The sequence below is a fragment of the Pelodiscus sinensis genome, chromosome 8 (assembly GCF_049634645.1).
Source record: "Pelodiscus sinensis isolate JC-2024 chromosome 8, ASM4963464v1, whole genome shotgun sequence".
NCBI lineage: Eukaryota > Metazoa > Chordata > Testudines > Trionychidae > Pelodiscus > Pelodiscus sinensis.
The window spans coordinates 62370230-62389276 of NC_134718.1; the positions used below are offsets into that span (position 1 = coordinate 62370230).

General features: G+C 44.0%; 1 protein-coding gene across 11 annotated transcripts in view; it reads right to left on the bottom strand.

The window, feature by feature from the left end:
* The window catches only part of ATRNL1 (attractin like 1), a 1022331-nt gene that overhangs the window by 246206 nt on the left and 757078 nt on the right, over positions 1 to 19047 (bottom strand). The window contains exon 27 of one of the 11 annotated variants that reach the window (XM_075935412.1): positions 2714 to 2968. The exons of the other annotated variants lie outside the window; for them this stretch is intronic. Within the exon in view, the coding sequence (XP_075791527.1) occupies positions 2852 to 2968 (117 nt within the window). The 3' untranslated portion in view covers positions 2714 to 2851. Of the gene's footprint in view, positions 1 to 2713; positions 2969 to 19047 lie in introns of those variants that run through there. 11 annotated transcript variants of the gene reach the window in all.

Consider the following 19047-nt stretch of genomic DNA (forward strand, 5'->3'; position numbering starts at 1 on the left):
TTGGGTGGCCAGGCTGGCAGCTCTCCTGCCCTAGACGGCCACTTTCCTGTGCCTAGTGCGGAGATCATGGACGAGGTCCACGATGTCCGCACTAGCCCAGGAAGGTGCCCGCCTCTTGCGGTCCAGGGCAAGCTCCCGGGAGCCACCAGCCTGGTCCTGGGAAGAGGGTGTGGGCTGGGGGACATCGGGTGGGTGGCTCTGTGCCGTGCCAGGTGCAGGGTCTGCTGGCTGGGTGCTGGCAGGCTTGCACCTGGCACGGGCACCGTAGCCAGCCCGTGCCCCTTTAAGGGGTCCGGGGCCGGGAGGGGGGCATAGAGTTTCCCTGGTGTTGGCCAGAGTGGCCACCAGGGAAACCTGGGGAAGGGCTAGCCTCCCACTAGTTCGAATTAAGGGGCCAAACACCCCTTAATTCGAACTAGCTAGTTCGAACTAGGCTTAATCCTCGTAAAATGAGGTTTACCTAGTTCAAACTAAGCGCTCCGCTAGTTCGATTCAAATTCGAACTAGCGGAGCGCTAGTATAGCGCCTATTAAAGTTAGTTCGAACTAACGTCCGTTAGTTCGAACTAACTTTGTCGTGTAGACAGACCCGTAGCCAGCATTTTTTTGGTGGTTCAAGGTTCTACAGTTTTCTCATCAGAGTGTTGTTTTTTTAAGACTTCTGAAAACATACAAAATCTAACCAACACTTTCTTTTTAATGAGCATCATCAGCATAGAAGCATGTCCTTTGAAATGCTGGCTGAAGCATGATGGGGCATATGAATATGTAGTGTATCTGGCATATTTATCTTGCAGTGCTGGTTAGAAAAATACCATGTAAACACCTGTTATTATTTTCAGGTGACATTGTAAATAAGAAGCAGGCAGCATTATCTCTTGCAAATGCAGGGGCACTGACAGCATCCATGTGCCCGAGCAAGGTGTGTGGGAGGGATGCATCCTGTTCTCAGAAAGGGTAAGGCCAGGGCAGCCAGCCTTGAGCACCACTCTCAGTGCACTACACCATCCCCAAGGCAGCCCTCAGCACCACTGAGAGTGTGGGGTTCGCCCACCGTCCAGCTGTTAGCACTGCCTGGAGTGTATGGTGGATGCTCCAGCGGCAATTTAAAGAGGCCTGTGCTCCAGCCACCGCTGCTGTAGCATCGGCAGCATCTGGGAGTCCCAGTCCTCTTTGCATTGCTGGGCTTTGAGCGAACTGCTTCCTTCTCTCTCCCTGTCGGCAGGCTGCTGTGAAAATGTAATCTAACTTACTTATCTTAGGCTATGTCTAGACTGCAAGCCTCTTTCGAAAGAGGATACTTTCAAAAGAGCCTCTTTCGAAAGAGAGCCTCTAGACTGCACGTTGAACTTTCGAAAAAGCAGCTTGCTTTTTCGAAAGAAAGCATTCAGTGAGTCTGGATGCTCTCTTTCGAAGAACCCCTATTTACATTGAAGAACGCCTTCTTTCGAAAGAGGAACTTTCGAAAGAAGGCGTTCTTCCTCGTGAAATGAGGTTTACCGCCATCGAAAGAAAAGCCGTGTTCTTTTGATTTAATTTCGAAAGAACGCGGCTTGAGTCTGGACGCAGGGGAAGTTTTTTCGGAAAAAGGCTACTTTTCCCGAAAAAACCCCTGAGTCTGGACACAGCCTTAGTGATTGACAGAACAAGATGTAGGACTGAATGGACTTGGGGACACAGTTTTGGTTCTGAGTGCACTTATGTAACAAAAGAAGTCTATAGTTGTAAACTGCACTTTCACAGTAAAGAGATCACACTTCAGTATTTCCATGATGTGAATTAAAAATACTATTTCTTTTGTTTATTTTTACAGTGCAAACACTTGTAATAAAAATAATATAAAGTGAGCAATGCAAACTTTGTGTTCTATTTTAATTAAAATCAATATATTTGAAAATGTGGAAAACATGCATAATATTTAAATTTCAATTGGTATCCTATTGTTTAACAATACAATTGAATCTGTGATTAATCGTGATTATTTTTAAGTGCAATTAATTTTTGTGTTAAATGCATGAATAAACTGTGATTAATTAACAGCTCTACATTTAATATATTTTCCATCATATATATCAATTCAAAACATCATCTTTTGAGTTTTGGGTTTTTAAAAGACTCATATTCCTTGTTTAATCTCAGATTATAAAAGGCCTTGTATGAAGACTGACAGCAACAAACAGCCAAATTCTAAATATATTTAAGCTAAAACGTTTGTCTTCATATGTAAAGCTATTTAATCGTACTATTTGTAGTCATCATTTAAAAATACACATTTTAAGAATACACTATACAAAATAGGGAAATTATATGCTTCTAGAAAAGGGTTAATGAATTTTAAAAGGAAGATAGTATGTTGTTTGTTGTTAGCATGTTGGTCCCACAATATTAGAAAGACAAAGTGGGTAAAGTAATATCTTTTATAGCACCAACTTCTGTTGATCAGAGACACAATTTTTTAAGCTTAAACAGGGCTAAACAATGTGTTCACACATGTTATTTAGCACTGATACTTAGAGAAAGCTTCCCAGACCTGAAGAAGAGCTCTATGTAAACTCAAAAACTTGTCTCTTTCATCAACAGAAGTTAGTCCAATAAAATATGTAACCTCACCAAACTTCACACACCAAAAGAAAGATTGTAATTTAACTCAGTTTTTTTAAAATTAATAAAAATATGTATTGTTTAAGAGGCCAACCCCATACTCGGTACAAGCAAGCCTACTGCTTTATAATTGTTGGGACTATATTTGATAGTCTGCTTTAGTGAGATGAGAAGAACAAGCAGTATCAATGCTGGATTAAAGCATACAACTTGCCCTTAACACCTTTCATTGTAGAAGGCTTCTGAATTATTCAGAGGGTGGTGGAGTGGTGAGTGGAGAAAAGACAAAGAAAATGATGGTGAAAATCTTCCACTTCCCATATTGGCCCCAGGTTTCCATTTGTGTTAAAATGAGATATTCTGCAAATCTATGGAAGAGCAGACTGAAAATTAATACACGTTTCACCCAGAAACGTACAACAATCTGTTAAAAGAATTTTTAAAATATATATTTATTTGATTCTGTGAAATAAAGTTTAAAAATATCATATCAAAAGGTTATAATGTACTGTATAGTCACAAAGCCATTTTTATATGCTCATGGCTCAATAAACAGACAACTGAACAATAAATATTTATCATTCTCTATAGATTAGGAAATAAAGATTTCACATTTGCATCAAAATTGATTATGAAATAAATATCAGTTTTGTTACTTCCAAAGGAGCATTCATAGACAAGCACTCTAATGCAAAATAAATCAGCACTGTATTGTTTGATTTTGGCCCAGAGTGCACTACAACATAACTCTTACTGGATCAGACACAATCGCTTCCCCTACTCACTGTTGCTGTATTTTGTATCTAAAGGTGTTGCATAAGTTATCATGCGTCAACTGGCAGGCTGGGAATCTGGCCTGAGGATCTTGCTTAGCTGCTGACCAGGAGCTGCTTAGATAAGTGCCTTCCAACCAGAGTCAACCTTCAGAAGCCCCCCCCTCCCCCCGCACCCTAACTCCCTCCCAGATTCTTCACCCCTTGTCAGGTCAGAATCGTCTCCTGAACCACTACAGCCTCACAGATGCTGCATCCAAATCTCTTGCCCCAGGTCACAACCCCCTCCTTCATCCAAACTCCCTCCCAGACCCCACACCCTCTCCTGCACCCCAGTCCCTTACTCTAAGCTCCTTTCTCAACCCAACCTTCATCTAAGACCCCACACTCCTTCCATAGAAAAGTATGGCCCTTGACCACTTCCCAAAATCTTGGCGTGGTGCCCCATCAAAAATTATTGTCCATCCCTGACCTAGGATTACAGGACAGGTGGTGACACAACCCCTTACTAGATTGAAATGAACCTATAACCATCAAACTTTTATTAAGAATCAATTTATATAGTGGTGAGATAGAAATAATTTCAGGACCAACTGTAAACCTTAGAAGCACATGTATTCAAATAACAATCTAAAGTTCTTTGTTGGATTACTGTTAAGGAAGCGGAAACCAAATTATGGCACAATTGAGAAAACAAAACAAAAAATTCAACAAAGAAACACGGAGTCCTGGCCAATCCATCCTCTTTAAAGAAAAAAATACCAAACCATAGACAGGGAAATAGATAATCAACAAATAGAGAACTTCAACCAGCTTAATGAACCTTAATGTAACGATACGTTCCCTAATACTCAGTCTAAGTTTTTCTTCATTTAATTTCATCTCATTATTTCTAGTTATTCCTCCTTAAAACACACCAGATAATCACTTGATTTCCTTGAGAAGAATGATGATAATATAGTTAAGAAACAGGATTAAGATTTGAGAGTTCTGAGTTCTACAAACTTCTTATGTAAGTTATTCCAGTAACCCCCCTCAACAGTCCTTGACATTAAGGCATGGCATCGCAAAAGTTTGTGTGTCTAGCGTCTGGTTTTAACCACATCTTTGGACCTGAAATCACTAGATAACTAGGCCCACTATGGGAAGGGAAGTGGAGGAGGGAGAAGGAGCAGTTGTCCTAGGGACAGGTGATTCAAAAGGACCCAGGCTGCTACCGCTGCTACAAAGGCAGGCAGCATTCTCCAGGTAGCTTTAAGGGCAGGGGGAACACTGCACTCCTGGCAATGCTGAGGGCTGGCCGGCCCCGCCCCGTCCATCGAAGGCCCCACCCCCTTCTGGTTGTGTGGTGCTAACCCACCCCCCACCTTGCTCAGACAACCACTGAGGCTGTCGGTACCCCTGGCAATGACCCATTTTCTGTCTACAATTTAGCCTTCTAAGTCATGTCCAGTTCACATCCCGTCTAAGATAACAAAAGTCATAAGAACGTAAGAACATAAGAATGGCCATACTGGGTCAGACCAAAGGTCCATCATGCCCAGTACCCTGTCTGCCGACAGTGCCAATGGCAGGTATCCCAGAGGGAGTGAACCGAACAGGTAATGATCAAGCGATCTCTCTCCTCCCATCCATCTCCATCCTCTGACAAACAGAGGCTAGGGACACCATTCCTTACCCATACTGGCTAATAGCCATTTATGGACTTCACCTCCATGAATCTATCTAGTTCTCTTTTAAACCCTGTTATAGTCCTAGCCTTCACAACCTCCTCAGGCAAGGAGTTTCACAGATTGACTATGCACTGTGTGAAGAAGAACTTCCTTTTATTTGTTTTAAACCTGCTGCCCATTAGTTTCATTTGGTGGCCCCTAGATCTTATATTATTGGAACAAGTACATAACTTTTCCTTATTCACTTTCTCCACACCACTCATGATTTTATATACCTCTATCATATCCCCCCTTTATCTTCTCTTTTCCAAGATGAAAAGTCTCAGTCTCTTTAATCTCTCCTCATATGGGACCCATTCCAAACCCCTAGTCATTTTAGTTGTCGTTCTCTGAACCTTTTCTAATGTCAATATATCTTTTTTGAGATATACTCACACATAACAAAAACTCACACAATCAAAAAAAAATTATCATCCTAGGGATTTCTCTACAGCCTACTCTCTAGACTACATTACCAGCCCCTTCTGGTTTAGCTTTAATCTCTCTCTAGCTCTCAAATAGAACTCGGAGTCCCAGGGTCCTTCTCAGGTGTCTCCTCACCACCTCAACCCCTCTTCCAGATCCCACTTCAGGGCTTTCCACAGGAGCCCACACTGCTCCATCTGGTTCCTCCTGAGAACAGTCTATTTGAGAAAGCCCTTTTCTGATGTCCAGAGTTTCAGGTTTCTGCCTAACCCAATAATTCCAGCTCCCTCTAACTAAAATGCAGTTAACTATAGCACAGATGGGCTGATTGAACAGGGCTGGCTACCCCAGGGATCCTGTCACAGGCAGGCCACCCTGGTACAGTGATGAGAAGAAAGTCACTTAGGCCCATAGGTTTTAAAAACAGATCACTATTCTTTATCATGTATGTAGTTATAGCTCCCACTGAACACAATAAGAGTTGCACCATTGTTGCATTTGACCCTTATGCGCACATTAAAGGAAGAAAACATATGGGGTAATGCACTGGCTTGATTTTCATAGTTGGTGAACTTTCATTCTCATCAGTATGCATTGTAGCTATTCAGTACTTTAGGCTACCGAGGTCTTGGTTTTCCAAGATGGCACTCAAAATACAGCTTATATTGACTAGCAAGACTTTTGAAAATGATTTAATCATTATTGTAAGAGATTTCTTTCATTGCTCCTCAGTTACATTTTCACTATTGTCAAATGTCATATTCAGAAGCCTGAAAATATAATAATATATAAACATAATGCTCTAGTATATGTGAGGAACAACAATAGCTGAACTTATATCAAAAGATTGCAGTAAAAAAAGGGCATTCAACTACCATCACCTTACAAGACTAACAATTTTATCTTGAACATCACTGAGAGGCTTTTGTGCTCTACTGAATAAACAGATGTTGTTCTTGTTTGGCAGTATGTCCCTGGATTATCTCTACAAACTGATGCTTGTCTGGTAAGCTACCTAAATTTATATTTTGTTTGTAAGATTATTTTGCGAAAGAAAATGATGGAGATATGCTAGTGTACAGGGAACTTGAATGTAACGTGTCATTTAGCTACTATAATTAGCTTTTTTTACAATTAAATGATACAAATCATTCAGCAGCTAATTCTTACTATTAAAAATCTAAAATAGAGAATATTTTGGAATTCCAATTATGTCATTTCATGATGAAAGCCTAATGCAATTGCTTTATCATCACTCAATAGAAATACTGTTGAGCTACTTACATCAGTGGGGGACAAATTTAAGTGTAGACAAACACAACTAGGTTGATGCAAGACAGCTAACATTGAAATGATTTTGTAGTACAGACCAGGCCTTAGAATCTGCCTTCTGGTAAGTGATGGTGTGTCCTAATTAAATAAACAACTAGATGGAGTGATCATTTGAGGAAAATAGATGGATAATAATATAATAGATAATAGGAGTGTTTTTGTCTGTTTTCAGTGTTCTGTTTGAGTTCATTTAAGATGTTAGTGGCTATCTCATTTCACCCACATATTTGTTATTGTGGCACTTAGAACGCTGGAAGAGGTACACCATATGTTGTCATAGGCATGTGCAGGACCTATGGAAACTGTAAGGAATTCGGGGGAGGGAGGTTAATCATTGTAACAATGGAGGTACGTCTGCAGGATTCACGTCTCTTATGGCAGGATCTGGTGTCACTTTGAGTTGGTGGGTCCTAGTCTGGGGGGAGTTTGCTTCTGATGATGAACTTGGGGAGCTCGGTAGGCTGTTTGAAGGCCAGAAGAGGGGGTTTGGAGAAAGATTTAAGGAATAAATCCTACTGCAGGGGTGGGCAATAAAAATGGCAGCCAGTGGGGTAAGTCCCTGGCAGGCCGCCTCTGCTATGTTTACACCTACAACTCCACAGGTATCAGAAAATCGCAATTCTGGTTGGCAGCGAATGGTGATTCGTGGCCAATATGAGAGGCAGGAAGTGTCGGGGACTGAGATGCTGCTTGCATTGGTCGTGAATCCCTATTCACTGTCAACCAGGGCTGTGAGCCTCTGATACCTGGGGAGGCACTGGTAAACATGAAAGTGGGGGACCACCAGGGACTAACCTTGTGGACCAGATCCAAACACTGGGCCAGAATTTGACCACCCCTGCCCTGCTGATTATGAGTTGTAATTGCTGAAAGATAACCCATATGTATTTCACTGTGAGGTAATAAATGATAACTACTGTTGTCTCGTTGGAGTATTTTTCCACCTGTATTGAAGCAAGTTCTCTCAGTGTATTAGAATAGCCCATTCCATGATGCAAGCTATTTCTCTGGTAGAGTGTTGTGGTTTGATGAAGGCAGTTTTAAGTGCTTTAAATTGTGTCTCTCAGACTCCCCCCCCCCAAAGCACATTCTGTCATATGGTCAGATAACAGATTTCTTGGTGTGCTTGAGGGGGTATCTATGAAAGCAGGTGTAGTGAGCCACAGGTTTCTCACATATACGTCTCTAAAGAGTTCTAATGCTGAAATTGATTGTGGTGTCCAGGAAGTTAATGCTCATGTAGCAGTGTTCCAGAAAGATTTTGATGATGGGTTCTGGTTCCTGAGATTTTAGAGGATACTTAGGAAACTGTTTAGGTAATCTGTTCAGAGGATGAAAATATCATCAATGTGTCTCGAGTATATTGGGTTCTTTTGTTTCTTTTTTGGTGCATTTGTCCAAAAATTCTTCCTCATGGTCGCCCTTGAAGATATTGGCATCTTGGAGATCCACTCTAGTATGCATAGCTGTTCCCGTGGTTTGAACAAACAATTTGCAATGGAACATATAGTTATTATGGGAGGATGAAATGGATGAGTTTCACAATGTGTTTGGGATTGTTATCTCACTGTTGTCCATTATCTTGTGGATATTTGAGGCAGGAAGCGATGCCACCACTGTGAGGGGTGTTGGTGTAGAGAGAGATAACATCTGTGGTGGAAAAGCTGGTGGATAATGTTGTGGTGGTTTGTGGGAAGTTAGCCCTGATTTGAAAAGGTTTCTATTATTCCGGATATTCCTTCAATAAGAATGCTATGGTCAGAAATGATGAATATAGTTTTTATTAGAACAGGTCTGGAAAAGGTACAAAAAGTACTCAGAGTGACACACTCTTGGGTACAGGAACAATTTTTACAGTGGGGGTGCTGATTATGGATACCATGTATTTGGTGTTTGTTACTACTTCAAGCAAGAGGGTGTAGCATCATCCCCCAGCGCCTTTAGTTCTAAGCACCACAGGCTACAGCTAAATACAAAGCAGAACTGACTGCTAAGCATAATCATTTAACACATATTGCAAGAGACAATTCAAGATTAAACTAAAGGAGAAGATACCATGGATCTTGCTGCATTCCCTTGTTTCACTATCTTGGGAAACGTAAAAGGGGTGGGTTTGTGAAGGATCAGGTTTCATTTGGAATTGAGTAGGAAAGGATTTGATGAAATTCTTAAGTGCTGGGTGAAAAGTGAATCTGTTCCATCTTGTATTCAGCTGTGATTCTGAGGTGTCTTTCTCAGATCTAAAGAAGAGCTCAATACAAACTTGAAAACTTGTCTCCTTCACCAACTGAAGTTGATCAAACAAAACATATAGATTCATCCACTTTGTCTCTTTAAGCATGGGGCAAACAGCTAAAACAACAATACAAACGGTATTTCATATGCTTATTTAGACGTAACCACTTGCTGTGAAATAGCAAAAGACTACTGACAGCAAAAAATGGAATGATTTCAAAGACAAAATCGATCTTTCAAAAACAGCCTATTTGGTAGAAGATAAAATGGCAGAGATAAAATATCTGATTGTCAAAACTATACTTTGCCATGTGACTACAAAAATATGACACCAGTTAAACTGCTCATGCACTGATGCCTGCCATGCTGAAAAATATTGTCTTATTGCTTTTTGTATCCCCATATTTACCTATTTGTATCCATCTCACTTATAGTTAGATTTTAATCTCTTTTTTATTCTGTGTTTCTATACTACCTAACACAATATTAGGGGCTCTTAAGTACTATGGTAATACAAATAATAAATAAGAATTGCATAGCAACAAATATCAGCATTTTGATTGCCTCATGATAGTTTCTGCTCTTCTAGAATGTCAATTTCAGCAAAACACAAACTTCCAAAAATCAGAAATAATAGAATTAAAGTAAGGCTGGAAATGGATGATGGGGAGGGGGGTCACTTGATGATAACCTCTTTCTGTTCCCTCCCTCTGGGGCATCTGGCATTGGCCACTGTCGGCAGATAGGATACTGGGTTAGACAGACTTTTGGTCTGACCCAGTATGGCCATTCTTATGTTTCTAAATCCATAGACTACTCTAATATTCCTATTGATAATACACATTACAAGAAGATTCTAATGCTCTGCTACCGTCAATTCCTACATATTTCTGCATTGAAATGATGCAGACTGCAATGGCAAGGTATGTATAAACCATCTCTTTCCTTTGAAAACACATATGGAATTGAAACACAGATGTACTCAAATCACCATCACAGTTCAATGACATCCCTCCTATTAAACCCCAGATCTCTTTATATCATAATCATAGCTCTTCTAGCTTCAAGCTAATGCAAACTATTAGTCCACCATTTAATATAGCTATACCTCCAGTGCCACTAATGTATATGAAGATAATTTTGAGTGCTACTGTAAATTCCAGGGAGCAGAATTAAAGTCATAAGGAGGACCATAATGGGTGAGATAAAGGTCCATCTAGCTCAGTAAAGCAAAGTTACTCATGTTGGTGCACTAACTGTTGTTCTTTGAGATGTGTGTCCCCATGGGTGCTCCACTGTAGGTGCTGGGCTCGCCCCGGAACCACAGAACGGAGACTTTTCCTTAGCAGTATTTGGTCAGACCATGCATGCATGGCTCTTTTGTGTGGTTGCATGGTCCGGCCCCTGCCAGTTCCTCAAGGTCACCTCAGATTCTAGAAGACAGAAATGAAGAAAGACTCTGAAATGGGGAGGAGGGCGGGTAGTGGAGCACCCACAGGGACACACATCTTGAAGAACAACAGTTACTGCACCGAGGTGAGTTACTTTGCTTTCTTCTTCGAGTGATGTCCCCGTGGGTGCTCCACCATAGGTGACTGAGCAGCAGTACCCCAATGAGCAGGAAGGTGGGACTCGGAGTCCCTATTTGTCTGCTAATAAGAGCACTGTTGATGCCACTGCAGTATCTGACAGCCCCTCAGTTGGATTGTGTAATATTTTACAAATGTGTCGTGTGATGACCCGGTGGCTGCTCTGAAAATGTCCTTGAGGGAAACACCCTTGAGGAAGGCTGTTGACGCTGCCATTGCTCTCACAGAACGTGCTCAGGGTTGTGTTGGAGTGGTATGCATCTGGTCACGTAGGCTTCAGTTATGCACATGGTTATGAGTTTTGAGATGCACTGAGATGATATTGGCTATCCCTGAGATCTCTTAGCTAGGGACACAATTAGTCAGTTTTTCTGAAGGGTCTTGTATGGTCAATATAAAAACAAGGGTTCTACGAATGTCGAGTATATGGAGAGACGCCTCACATGATGAAGAGTGAGGTTTGGGGTAAAAGGATGGAAGGATAATTGGTTTGTTGACATGAAAGGTCGAACATACTTAGGGAATAAACGTTGGATGAAGCCTTAGGACGACCCCATTCTTATTGAAGATAGTGTATGGGGGTGTTGCCATGAGTGCTGATCACTCGCCGTCCCTGCATGCTGATGTAATGGTGAGAAGGACAACCATCTTCACAGTTAAGGTCTGCAAGGGTACAGTAGCCAGTGGCTCGAATGGTGGTATAGTTAGAGCCCCAAGTACAACATCTAGGTTCCATACTGGGGGAACGGGTTTGCATGGGGAGCTTAGGTTCATAAGGCCTTTCATGAATCTCTTGGTAATTGGATGGGCAAAGAGGGAGGAGCCTTCAACAGGTTGTTTGAAAGCGGAAATTGCCGCTAGATGGACTCTGAGAGAAGCTAAGGTTAAGCCTGTGTGTTTTAGGTGCAACAAATAGTCGAGGATAAGGTGGTGTGCAGCTGAATGAGGAAGCAGCTGTTGCATGGCACACCAGGAGACGAATCTACGCCATTTTGAAAAGTAAGTGGTTCTGGTTGTTGGTCTTCTACTGCGGATTAATACATCTCTAACCTGTGTAGAGCAGAGGGATTCGGAAGGATTCAGCCAACTAGGAGCCATGCGGTGAGCTGTAAGATATGTATTTGAGGGTGTCATAATGACCCTTGATTCTGGGTGAGAAGGTTCAGGAGGGCTGGAAGTGGATATGGTCTGCATGGTGACGTGTCAAAGGAAGGGGAACCAGTGTTGATGCGCCCATGCTAGTGCTATCAATATGACTGTGGTGCTGTCCGTGTTGAACTTCTACAAAACTTTGGGAATGAGAACTGTAGGTGGAAAGGCATACAGTAGAGGACTGTTCCAATTGAGGAGGAACACATTGCCTAGGGAGCCAGGGCCGAGTCCGGCTCTGGAGCAGTAGTTTTGGCATTTCTTGTTGTGACACGTGGCAAAAAGATCTATTAGTGTGGTGCCCCAGCATCGGAAGAGAATGTGGAAGACCCCATCATGCAACTCCCACTCATGAACCGGAGCAAAGTGCCTGCTGAGGTAGTCTGCAGCAATGTTCATGGCGCAAGGTAAATAAGATGCCACAGGTGTGATGCCATGACGAATACATCAGTTCCAAAAACGGATTGCCGCCGCATAGAGGGAGCAGGAGTGGGAGCGGGCTCTGCCTTGACGGTTCACATAATACATTGCTGTGACGTTGTTTGTGAAGATTCTCACCATGGTACTGCTCATATAGCTGTGGAAATACAGGCAGTCCCCGGGTTACGTATAAGATAGGGACTATAGGTTTGTTCTTAAGTTGAATTTATACCTAACTCGGAACTGGCTCCAGATTCAGCTGCTGTTGCTGAAACTGACCAGGGGCTGACTACAGGAAGTACAAGGCAGAGTTGCTCTGCACCCAAGTTTCCTGGAATCAGCCACTGATCAGTTTCAACCGTGGCTGAATCTGGAGCCTGGACCGAACAGCTGGGGCGCTGCTGGGTAGGTCCCCCCAGGACCAACCCGGCAGCACCCGAGCTGCTCTACCCCAGGCGTCCACAACAAAAGCCTGGTCTGCTGGGGGGGGGGGGTGCACTAGCTGCGCCCCCCCCCCCAGCTGACCAGGGAGACCCGGAGCAAAGCCACGGAGGCGGCGGGGTCCCACGCCTCCAAGGCTTTGCTCCGGGTGTCCCTGGTCCGCTGGGGGGGGGGGGGTCCCCAGCAGACCAGGGACACCCAGAGCAAAGCCACAGAGGCGGCGGGATCCCGCGCCTCTGCGGCTTTGCTCCGGGTGTCCCTGGTCTGCTCGGGGTGTCCTGGTCTGCTGGGAGGGGTCCCCAGCAGACCAGGGACACCCCGAGCAAAGCCGCAGAGCAAAGTCCTCCGGGGCGAGAAAAGCTGCTCCGGGTGTCCCTGGTCTGCTGGGGGGGTTCCCACCAGACCAGGGACATCCCGAGCAAAGCCGCAGAGGCGGCGGGGTCCCGCGCCTCCAAGGCTTTGCTGCGGAGCAAAGCCGCAGAGGCGCGGGACCCTGCCACCTCTGCGACTTTGCTCCGGGTGTCCCTGGTCTGCTCGGGGTGTCCCTGGTCTGCTGGGGCCCCCCCAGCAGACCAGGGACACCCGGAGCAGCTTTTCTCACCCCGGAGGACGTGGTGGCGGGACCACTGCGCGTCTGGGTGGTCCTGCCGCCCGCGAGTTCCGGGGCGAGAAAAGCCCTGTTCGTAAGTGCAGATCCGACATAAGTCGGATCCGCGTAACTCGGGCACTGCCTGTATCTGCAGGCATTGAAGATTGTCTGGAGTTCCAGAAGGTTTATGTGGAGTCGTGTCTCAGAGGGTGACAACCAGCCCTGGGCAGAAATGGTGCCCATCTGCGCTCCCCACCCTAGAAGGGAGGTGTTGGTGGTGATGTGGTGTGAGGGTTGCTGTCCAAGGAAGGGCACGCTGCTAAGAAGATTCGTGCGGGTCGTCTACTAGTCGAGTGACCAGAGGACAGATTGCGGAGGGGGTCACTGACCTGTATAGGTCGTGTTTCGTATGGTTGTATACCAATGCTAGCCAATACTGAAGGCTGCAAAAGTGTTGTTTGGTGTAGCGTACCACGTAAGTTGTAGCCGCCATGTGACCCATGAGTTTTAAACAAATGATTATCTGTATGGTAGGGCTGACTCGAGTGACTTCTATCAATTCCTGAATGGGGTGGAATCTCTGGAGGGATAAGTATGCTCTTGCGGTGTTCTCATCTAGGCGGGCACTGATGAATTCCAGGTCCTGAGTAGGATGAAAAGTGGACTTTTGCTCATTGATAAGTAATCCAAGGGTATGGAAGGGTCTCATGGTGTTTTGGACCATATCGAGAATCTCGGTACGGCAACAGCCTTTCAATAGGCAGTCGTCCAGGTAAGGGAATATGATCACCGCTTCTCAGAGGAGGTGTGCCGCTACTCCCACCAGGATTTTTGAGAATATCCCGGGGCGGTGGAAAGGCCGAGGATCGACTGTTGTATTGGAAGTGGTCTGTACCAACTGTGAACTTAGGAATCTTCTGTGTGCTGGATGTATTGTCACGTGAAAATATGAGTCCTGGAGGTCAAGGGCAGCTACCAGGTGTCGCGACTACCAGGTGTCACGATCTAATGTGGGTATTATTGAAGCAAGGGTCACCATTTTGAATCATTGCTTTCATAGGAACTTGTTCAAATTCCAGACATCTAATATAGATTGCCAACCGCCCGACTTCTTATGAGTGAGAAAATAATGAGAATAGAAGCCCCTGCCTCTGAACTCATCTGGGACTGGTTCTATTGCACCCATGGAAAGTAGGTGGTCGACTTCGGTGCATAGCAGGGTCTCGTGAGATGGGTCCCTAAAGAGGGATGGGATGGGGGAGGAGAGAAGTGGGAGGTATGGCGATGAAGGGTATAGAGTATCCACATTGAACTATCTCCAACACCCACTTGTCTGCGGTGATTGTGACCCACAGGTGGTAAAAGGGCCTCAAGCGATGGTGGAACAGGTGAGTGTGGTGACTCTTGTCAATGTAGGAGACTGTCTACGTACCCTCGACGGGGGTGTCAAACCTGCTGTTTATTATTCAGTGGGTTCTGAGTACGGTATCCCTGGTGTCGACGCCTCTGAGGTCTTTGCCGTGCCTGTTGCTGCTCAAGGGTCCGTTGTTGGTGTTGCCTTTGCTGTCTGACGTATAAGTAGTCGTACCATCATTGGTAGGGAGGATAACGATGTCATCTGTAAGGTGGGGTATACATACTCAATGTTCGGAGGGTCATGCGTTTATCTTTAGATGAGTGCAGCATGTTGTCTGTCTTTTCAGAGAATAATTTGTCCCTGTCGAATGGTAAGTCTTCAACTTTGTCTTGGAGGTCTTCGGGCATCCCTGCCAACTGAAGGTAGGATGCTCGTCCCATCACTACCATTGTAGCTGTGGACCATGCTGCTGTATCTTCAACATCCATGGCTATCTGGAGCACTGTTCTCGCTAAGGTATAGCCCTCCTGGATGACTGACTTCAGTATGGGTTGTTTTGATTCTGGTAGGTGGTCAATCAGCGGTGTGAGTTTTGTAACATTTTCAAAGATGTGATTAGGGAGATGTGCTATGTAATTGGCTATCCTGAGCATGAGCATTGCAGATGTATATACCTTCCTGCCCATTAAGTCAAGTCTTTTTATGTCCTTATCAGCAGCAGCATGTTTATATTGTAGTGTTTTTTATCTCTGCTGGGCCACGTCCACCACTAAAGAGTTGGGTTGGGGATGGGTAAAGAGGAACTCCATTCCTTTAGGGGGCACAAAATATTTCTTGTCGGCTTTCTTGCTGGTAGGTGGTATGGAAACCGGGGTTTGCCAGATCTCTTCAGCGACCTCAAGTATGGCCTCATCAAGGGGTATGGCTATTTTAGATCTATGCTGAGGCTGGAGATTCTTGAGGAGATGGTGTTGCTTCTCTTTTATCTCATCCGACTGTACCTCCTGGCTTACTGCTACCCTCTTGAAGAGTTCCTGGAATTGTCTGAGGTCGTCAGGATCAGAGATATCCCCTGGAATGATGGCTTCATCCGGAAAAGAGGAATAACGGTCTATAGGGGAGACTTCAGGTGGTTTCTCTTCCATAGTAGAAAGCTTCGTGTCATCTGGCTCTGATGGTTGGTGTTGCGGAGATGCAGGCTGCCCCATTGGGGTGGGAGGGGCTGGAGTTGGAGAGTGTCTGGAGGACATGCAGTCACAGTATGATCTTCCATGAGACCTGGACCTGTAGTGGTATGAATGCCTATCAGGAGAGTAGCGACGGTAGTGGTTGTCATGTAGTAGAGCCTATCAAGTGGTGATCACCTATCAGAGAAAGTGTGGTGAGCATGTTCCCAATGCATTGAGCGAGTTAAGCATGAAGAACGGGAATGAGAGTATGAGGATCTAGAAGATGTCGGAGAAATGGAGAAGCGACTGTGATGGTGGTGATGGCCCCTGTGAGGCAACCTCTAATGTGGAGAATGCGGGAATCAGTGCTGGCCCGCATCATAAGGTCTCGGGGACCGCGGTGCCAGTGGGGAAGGTGCCGGTGAAAACATTAGCGACTGCGAGCACGAACGGCTTCGGTGCGGAGGGGGACTCGGTGCCGGGTCCATTGGGTCGGTGCTGTCAAAGCTTCCAAAGCGGAGCTGGGTGCCGAGACCCGCGCCGAAGCCGTAGTGGGGACTGATAGTAAAGCTGATGCTGTCGGTGCTGATGATGATCTTGGCATAGAGGAGATCTTTGGTGTTGGGGGTTTGCTAGCGGATGGTGCCGAGATAGACCTTGGTTCTGTTGTCAGTGCCACTTCCATTGGTCTTTACGTTTTCGGCACCGCAGGAGTCTTTGAGCGCGGTTTTGTTATGCCAGAGGTACCGGGCTTATCTCCCGAACTGACTCTGCTTTGCAACATGGCATGTAGAGACCTAGTGGGCGACACCTTAGGTCTTTTGGGTAGTGCTGTCATAGGGGATGAGGCCCTAGGCTTCGGAGACTGGTTTGAGGAGGTCACGGTGTCAGAGGTCTCCGGCTGAAGAGTTTTTTCAAAGATCATCCAGATCCTCATTTCTCTGTCCCGTCTAGCCCTTGCGGTCAGTTTTGTGCAATGCAGGCTCTTTTGAGGGACATGGGTTTCTCCAAGGCAGCGGATACAGAAGGAATGACCGTCAGAGGCGGGCATTGTCTCACTGCAAGTGTCACACTTTTTAAAACCAGAGAGGACGGCATTTTCTATCAAGTTTTAAGGCTTTTTTTGTTTCATTTTAAAATACAAACAGAATCCAACTAATTATATAAAACTATTTACAATGATACCTATGAAAACTTGAGGACGAGCATAAAACGGGAGAAAAAACGTGGTTGTTATTATTAATTAAAAAAAACTAGGAAGGATGTGAGAAAGAAGTGAACAGAAGAACAGTAACTATTAACAGAGCAATCTCACGATTGAGTGATTAAGGAGGGAAGTTGAGGAGACCAGTTCACTCTGTCTGTAGCCTGAGGCGGTTGAGAGGAACTAGTGAGGGCCGGACTGCGCGACCACACAAAAGAGCGCAAACACTGCGAGACGCCGCCGAGCATGCACGGTCTGGCTGAATACTGCTAGGGAAAAGTCTACATTCTGTGGTACAAGGGCAAGCTCAGCACCTATGCTGGAGCACCCATGGGGGCATCACTCAAAGAAGAACCTGTCTTTCAACAATGGTCAGTACCATAAAGAACAGAACAGCTATTCATTAAATGAGCCATCCCCTGTTTCCCTTTCCCAACTTCTGACAAACAAAGGCTAGGTATACCATCCCTGGTCATCCTGGCTAACAGCAGTTGATGGACCTTTCTTTCATGATTTGATATAGTTCTTTTTTGAACTCAGTTACGGTCTTGGCCTTCACAACATGAAGAGTCATGTGGGAGTTTATCCTCATTCAAGTAACAGGAGATTTAGTTTTGTAAACTTGGAAGATTTATTTTGTATGATAACTAGAAAATATTTATAAATGAGAGAACAAATTATTTTACTGTCCTTCTGATATTCGATATTTTCTAGGCGGTGTCAGCTCCAGCTACAAAATTTAAATCTGGCTGCCCACAGCTATTTTATTGCTTGTGTAAAGGTTGAAAATACATTTATAATGCTGCTTCTCTCACTTTTGGAAACATCTTTAGATGAGAATAGCAATAATATACGAATGTCGTTGTGATCAGACAGTGAACTTTGATTTGACTGTTCATACCGAATTTTTTAAAAAAAATATGTTTAAAATAAATATTTTGTGGTGAAATGCAAGTTATTTAATATCAGGACCGAAAAGATTGATATTACATCAGTTTTGGAACCACTACAAATGTACTGATATATCAATGTACATACATTGCCTACCAAGTAAAGGAATTTAAGGAAGTAAATTCAGCATATACAACCAGAATTAGGACTTCCTGTATGAAGTCTCGGAGATTAAAGAATATTCTTCCAAGTCAAGCAAAAGGGTTAATTGTTCCTTAAAACTCACAATTCCAATTCAACTTTAATAACAGAATAATGCATTTATAATGTGTTCCACAAAATATATTTAACTATATCTGATTATAAACTGTATCCTAATGCATGTCTCAGAACACAAGCACAATATTTAAGATGGCATAATTTTTTCCTCTTTTCTAAAAAGGAAAAGGGAATAGCATTCCCTAAAACCTACAATTACTGGACATCAGAGAAGACTCGATTTGCATCCCAAAGACTACGAGACTTGGTGTCTGATAGCTATTCACTGAAAATGTTCAGCTTCTAGTCTCAAGACATTTTACTAAAATGCCTACTAGATCAAGCACCACAATTAACTGGATTTACAGTGATGACTCAAGGAGAGAGTGGGGGTTTTGTCAGGAGCCAGGATCACGGCTGTATAAGGCTTTACAGATCAAAGTCAGCACCATGAATTGCACCTGGGTATATATAGGAAGCCACTAGATTGCATAAAGAACCAGTGTTCTCTGTGGCTCATCCTGTCTAATTGCTAAGCTGTTCCATTCTGCATTTCCTAAAGTTTTCCTTCTCGATATCCATTGTCTTTATTTTGCTTCTCCCTCTACTATTCCATAGAATTTTAAAATCTATTATTTCATGATCACTGTCACCCATGCTGCCTTCCATTTTCAAATTGTCAATCAGTTCCTTCCTATTTGTCAAAATCGAATCTAGGAACAGCTTCCTCCTAATAATTTTCTCCATCTTCTGAAATAAAATAAAAATGTCCCCAATCTATCCCAAACAAATGTTGGATATTCTTTGCCCCATCACCATGTCCCGTGCTTTGGATGATTTTTGTTAGTTGTTTTAAAAAAGCCTCATCCATCTCTTCTTCCTGGTTAGATGGTCTGTAGTAG